Source organism: Rhincodon typus, chromosome 31 (assembly GCF_021869965.1).
Source record: "Rhincodon typus isolate 14 chromosome 31, sRhiTyp1.1, whole genome shotgun sequence".
Classification (NCBI taxonomy): Eukaryota; Metazoa; Chordata; class Chondrichthyes; order Orectolobiformes; family Rhincodontidae; genus Rhincodon; species Rhincodon typus.
Genome location: NC_063362.1, coordinates 29,028,047 through 29,034,824, shown reverse-complemented (window position 1 = coordinate 29,034,824; position 6,778 = coordinate 29,028,047). Strand labels below are relative to the sequence as shown.

The window sequence follows — 6,778 nt, the reverse complement described above, 5'->3', positions numbered from 1 at the left end:
GGAGATACAGTAAGAATAGTTAACTGTCAATCTAATTTTCATACAATGTGGGTAGGTTCCGATTGTTCCAGAAGTTGCCAAGGAGTTGCAGCAGAGGTTAGCCGACTCCATGCCCCTTATTTATAAAACAGATACAATGTATGTACAAAATGCTTTTGCCTATGGAAATGCACAGGTGCCAGGAAATTCTACCCATGTAAATGAATGTTCCAGTTCCCGGTTTCTACTTCTGGAAGTTGCTGCCATACATGGACCTCAAAGCAAAAAACAAAATACTGGGAATTTTGGTGTTTAGTATGTATTTATGTGTGTGGCTTCTCATTCTTACAGCATCCTATTGATCTTAAACTGGCTTCCAATAATTCTTAGCAGTCTGGATTATTTAACAAGTGACTTCCAATGACAAAATCACATCTAATGGTGGATATATTTTCCTGAGACGTGTAAGCAGGAGCAGAAGTAACTTTTTTTGATGTAGCTGCCCGTTGAAATATTGCAAATGAAGAGTCTACATATTGTATGTGTAGGTGCTGATGTTGGACTGGGATGGACAAGGTCAAAAATCACACGACACCAGGTTATAGTCCAACAGGTTTATTTGAAGACACAAGCTTTCTGAGTCTTGCTCTTTCTCTCAGGTACCAGTGAGAGAGGTGGCATCGGACACAGAATTTATAAGCAAAAGATCAAAGGGTCATAGAATTGATGCAGTATTGACCAAATCTAAGATGTCTGTTAAATCTTTAATCAGTTAGAAAGGATGAATATGCAAAATTCCAGAATTTCTTTCAAGTCAGTGTCCCAAGACAATAAAGGTCTTATCAGTTCCCTTTGTATACCAGAGGTGACATTCCAGGTCAGACAATGCATTTTAGGTGTGAGGCCTTGTTTAGAATCTGGATGTGTATCAACTTGGAGTCAGACTGGTTTTATTTCCAAAGTAGGAATTTATGAAATGCCACATTGACTGCCTACAAATTGTGTGCCGTTTGAACAAAATAGAATGTATCTACAATTACAAATCTGCAAGACAAATTCACCCCATAGATTAGTGTGTGTGTGTGTGTGTGTGTGTGTGTGAAGGAGAGAGAGGGAATGTGTGTGTGTGTGTGTGTGGAGGAGCAAGAGGGAATGTGTGTGTGTGGGTTCATGTCACACTACAGGAGACCCCACCACACTATACACTCTCACACCCACACACATACACACAAATTCTCACACACACATGCTCACACACTCAAACAGACCCTCACTCTATACACATACTCTCACGCACACGTACACACACTGTCTCAAGTATAAACTCACACTCCCTCTCCGTCTCTCACACACACGCACGCTCACTTATGGGTACAACTTTACGAGATGAAGAATCAAAGGGAGATGCCTGACATCTGAGTAAACACAGCAACAACCTCTTAACTATGCCTCAGTCCTGATGATGCCCCTGTGCAGCCAGTGTGGGTATGTATACCCAGAATGTGTTCCACAATGGTGTCAAGCCAGGAGTATGAGAAAAAAGAACAAAATTCATGGGTGCAACAGCTGGAGAGAAAAAATCCTTCACTTAAGAAATTCAACAAAATTAACCTGCAATTAATTCTGTCAGTCACCATATCGCTGAGCCCGTGTTGAGACATAAGTTTTTTTCCTATTCATTTTTGTGGGATATGGGCGTTGCTGGCTGGCCAGCATTTCTTGCCCATCCCTAGTTGCCCTTGAGAAGGTGATGGTGAGCTGCCTTCTTGAACCACTGCAGTCCTCCTGCTGTGGGTTGACCCAGAATGCTATTAGGGAGGGAATTCCAGGTTTTTGACCCAGCGACAGTGAAGGAACAGTGATATATTTCCAAATCAGGATGGTGAGTGACTTGAAGGGGAACTTGGTGGTGTTCCCGTATATCTGCTGCCCTGTCCTTCTAGATGGAAGTGGTCATGGTTTTGGAAGGTGCTGTCTGAGGATCTTTGGTGAATTTCTGCAGTGCATCTTGTAGATAGTACACACTGTTGCTACTGAGCGTCGGTGATGGAGGCAGTGAATGCTTGTGGGTGTCATGCCAATCAAGCGGACTGCTTTGTCCTGGATGGTGTCAAGCTTCTTGGTGTTTTTGGGGCTGCACTCATCCAGGCAAGTGGGGAGTAGTCCATCACACTCCTGACTTATGCCATGTAGATGGTGGACAGGCTTTGAGGAGTCAGGAGGTGAGTTACTCGCCGCAGTATTCCCAGCTTCTGGCCTGCCCTTGTAGCCACTCTGTTAATGTGGTGAGTCCAGTTGAGTTTTTGGTCAATGGTAATGTTGATAGTGGGGGATTAAATGATGGTAACACCATTGAACACCATTGGGGCGGTGGTTAGTTTGTCTCTTATTGGTGATGGTACAAGGGACCAATGATATCAGAGTAAGTAGAAGCAATTGTATTCTTTAGTGGGTAAGTTGTGGATAACCAAGAGTCCTTAACAGCACTACTAACCTCTCACCCTCTGTGACTAGCCATTTCTGCAAATAATGGATCTTCACGTGTATCTTACCTCCTTTCCATTCACCCGTGCTCGACCTATATTGGTTCCTGTTTGAGATTTTCATCCTCATTTTTGAATTTCTCCTCACATTTCTCCTCTCCATCTTTGTAACCTATTCCAGCTCTAAAAAGCCCTCTGAGATGAGATTAGCCATGATTGTATCAAATGGTGGAGCAGGCTCGAGCTGCCTACTTCTGCTCCTAATTCTTAGGAGATATCCGTGCTGCCAATATGATCAGATTCTAATTATACCACCAATACTTTCAAGCATCTGGAATGAAGCTCTGGAATTTACTGTGTCAAACCTCTCTGCCTGCCTTTAAGATGCACCTAAACCTGATCTCTCTGATCAAGCATTTGATCACCTTCCTTAACACCTTCTCATGTGGTTCAGTATCTCATATTGCTTGGTGCTGAAGCATCTCGGGATATTTTCCTAGGTTAAAGACACTATAGAAATGCATATTGCTGTTTCTGCTAAAGCAGAACGATTTTTTGATCAATTCTAATGAGCCACACATATTGAAAACAGTGAACAAGTACAGTCAGAATTTAATGGAACTTTAATTTATCTAAGAGGAAAATGCTTCACTTATGCTAATTACTTATTTTATTCAGGTATCTCAGTACAAATGAAGTCTGTACAGCGCTGCAGACCCTAGGATTTCTTGTCAACCATCAAGAGCTGAGGAAAACAATGAGGAATTTGAGAATGTTGAAAGAAGAGTAAGTGTCATTATGGCCACATTTCCCCGTGGCACTTAACACTCTGATTCCAGCTCTCTTTGTATTACACAAACAGGCATTTGCTTTCTGTTCCCCTTTATTTTACACTTTTTCTGAAAGTGCTAACTTCTGTTGGTGAGGGTTTAAATGGGTACCAACTGGCACATATATAGTACGAGCTGCCAGAGGACAGGGTAGAGGCAGGAATAATTACAACGTTTCAAAGACATTTGGACAGGTACATGATTGGAAAGGTTTAGAGCGATATGGGTCAAACATAGACTCATTCAGTTTAGGAAACCTGGTTGGCATGGACCTGTTGGGCTGGAGGGCCTGCTTTGGGCTATATGACTCTTGTAATCCTTACCTGCAAATTTGATCTTCACTTAGGGGATCACAAAAGGTGGAAAATTTCATGGGTTACTTGACAGTAGGGATAACCATTGTGCTTCTAAGATATCCACTGCTTGTTCAGGTTGTTGCTGATACCAATAAATGCAGCTCAGGAGTGGAAATTTGGTTGATATTATCCCCTTCATAATCCAGACATACAGGAGCCAAATACCAATTTGTCTGATATGAGTATAGACGAGGTGAAAGGACCACATTAGCTTGTCTGTTCAGTGCACCACCACATATCACCCATTTACTGAGAAAATCGGGAAGCTAATAGCTTCCATCTTCCTTCTTTATGGTTCAATTGTCTTTGTCTTACATCAGCTACAATTTTTTTTGCTGCATTCTATGGTTTTTTTTGGAGTAGAATGAGGGTGTTTGTGTTGGAAAACCTCACTAGTTACTGAATTTTGTATTTTCCACAGGAGAGTAAGTTTCTCTGATTTCCTTCAGATTGTAATGGAGCACCAGGGAGATTCCAGAGACACTTACGAGGAGATTAAACTGGGATTTAGTCTCTTTGACTGCGGTAAGTAACATGAGATCAAATTTCAAAACTGGAGCAGGAATTTTCACCGGACCAAAAATTGAAGCATACAACATGGCACAATAATACAGAATGAAAAAGTAGTAGATCTCTGCACTAAAGAACATCTGTCTTTTGCATCAAATTTTTAGCTGAGGTCCAATTGGAAAAGAAAATCATGGCAAAAATTTAAAGATAAGCAAAAGAGCAATCCCCAATATCCTGACAAATATTAATCCTTCAATTGATAATCCAAGAACAGACAATCTTGTCAATATTGCTTTACTGGTTGTATGATCTTGCTGTGTGTAAACTGGTTGTTGGGTTTCATCATACTACACTTCAAAAATATTTCATTTTGCTCTGAAGTACTTACAGTTATCGAGTCGTACAGTATATAAACAGACCCTTTGGTCCAACCAGTCCATGCCAACCATAATCCCAAAATAGACTAGCGCCACCTGCCTGCACTTGACTCATATCACTTCCAAACATTACTTATTCATGTACTTATCCAAATGTCTTTTAAACTTTGTAACCCCATCTACCACTTCCTCAGGAAGTTCATCCCACACACAAACCACACTGTGTAAAAAAAATTGCCCTTCATGTCTTTTTTAAATCTTTCTCCTCTCATATTAAAAATGTGGCCTCTAGTCTTAAAATCCCCCACTCTCGGGAAAAGACATCTGCCATTCACCTTATCTATACCCATGATTTTATAAACCTCTATAAGGTTTTTCAACCTCCTGTGCTCCAGTGAAAAGAAGTCCCAGCCTATCCAGCATCTCCCTCTCACTCAAACTGTCTAGTCCTAGCAACATCCTGGTAAATCTCTTCTGAACTCTCTCCAACTTAATAATATCCTTTATCTCAATCACTTTGAGATGTCAGTTAATCATGAATGTGCTATATAAATGACAGTCTTTCTTTTGTTATGAACCATTTGGGGTTTTACAGCAATCCAGTAGTTTTATGATCTCCATTTTTGATCTGAACATTCTTTTCCCAAGATTATTTAATTGATTTTAAATTCTTTGTGGGATATAAATTCATGCTTACTAGATCGTTAGCCCAACAGCTGGATTACTAATCCCAGTAACATAACTTCTTTGATATCATACTTCCTTACAATACATGTGAGATTTTGTTTTAAATAGTGATAGCTATATGAATGTAACTAGTGATTGCGTAGTTCAACTGAAGTTTATGCTATTCTGCCAGCTCTTTGTATATAATAATCTGATATCACCACTGCTTATGTAACCTTCAAAGTGACACTCAGCAACTCAGTAGTATTAGTAATGACTGTTTACAAAAACAAACTGCTGTCTATTATCTAAACTGTTTAATTCAACCTATCAAATGTAACCATCAATATCTTCCTATTAGGCATTCCGTCGCTTGGTAAACTAAATGTCATGTCAGCATTTTGTAATTTCTCTCCTTCTTTCAGTTCTAAAGCCACTACATGCAGGTATTTTACATGGATGAGTTCTTTTAAATCCCTCACTCAAATTGCTGTCCCCGTCAATAAAGCCTGCCAGCCAATTGTAATTCCATACAATACACCCTTCCCTTATCAAGGAAGACAGAGCAGAAATGCTTTCTGTAGCTTTGAGCAACTATGAATAATTAGGTTCACTGACGTTTGCAGTGCAGCATTCCAGGAATGTCAACATCTGATGTTGTGGTGTGATTTGCTGCCCAAATACTTAATTTATGCATAAAAGGTCCTGCCATCAGTTTCTGAGCAGATCTAGAGGAATAAGGTATCTGTTACAAATATCTTCTTCTCTCCCTGACCACAAGATTGCTAAGAAAAATAATAAAAGCAAAAATCAAAAAGAGATGTTACTCATTATATAAATGTCTCAATATGATTACTTGCAGATGGTGATGGAAAGATTACTTTTGACAATCTCAAAGATGCTTGTAAATCTGCAGGTGTCTACTTTTCACACCAGGACTTGCAGGAGATGATCAAGAAAGTGGACAAGAATGGTGATGGTACAGTTGACATAGAAGAGTTCATCAATCTCATGCTACAAACAAACTTGTTCTGACTGGTGAACCACCTGGGCATTTTCATTCTGCTGGCATGCTCACTCCCATGCAATTTTTAACCATTTCTCTTTCTATCTACCTGAGGATAAACTAGAAAGGACACAGTTATTTTCAAAATACAAATAAAAACTTCACACCTTGTGGCTAGTAATGCTGCCTCACAGCACCAGCGACCTGGGTTTGATCCCAGCCTCGGGCGACTGTCTGTGTGGAGATTGCACATTCTCCCCGTGTCTGCGTGGGTTTCCTCTGGGTGCTCCAGTTTCCTCCCACAGTCCAAAGATGTGCAGGCTGGGTGGATTGGCTAGTGTCCAGGGATATTTATATTTGATGGGTTAGACATGGGAAATGCAGGCGTAGGGGAATGGGTCTGGGTGGGATGCTGGTTCGGAGGGGTGGTGTGGACTTGTTGGGCCGAATGGCCTGTTTCCACACTGTAGGGATTCTGTGATTCATCTGTTGTTGAATACTTTAAAATGCAATCAGGAGTAATTCATCTTTTCAAACGAGACCATAAGAACTAGGGACAGTGGGCCATTCA

General features: G+C 40.6%; 1 protein-coding gene across 1 annotated transcript in view; it reads left to right on the top strand.

Moving 5' to 3' along the window:
* Positions 1-6,429, top strand: part of LOC109913431 (caltractin-like) — a 13,113-nt gene extending 6,684 nt beyond the window's left edge. The window contains exons 3-5 of the mRNA XM_020512943.2: positions 3,141-3,248; positions 4,070-4,173; positions 6,064-6,429. Coding sequence (XP_020368532.2) covers positions 3,141-3,248; positions 4,070-4,173; positions 6,064-6,236 — 385 coding nt within the window. The 3' untranslated portion in view covers positions 6,237-6,429. The remainder of the gene's footprint in view (positions 1-3,140; positions 3,249-4,069; positions 4,174-6,063) is intronic.
* The last annotated feature ends 349 nt before the right edge of the window (positions 6,430-6,778 follow it).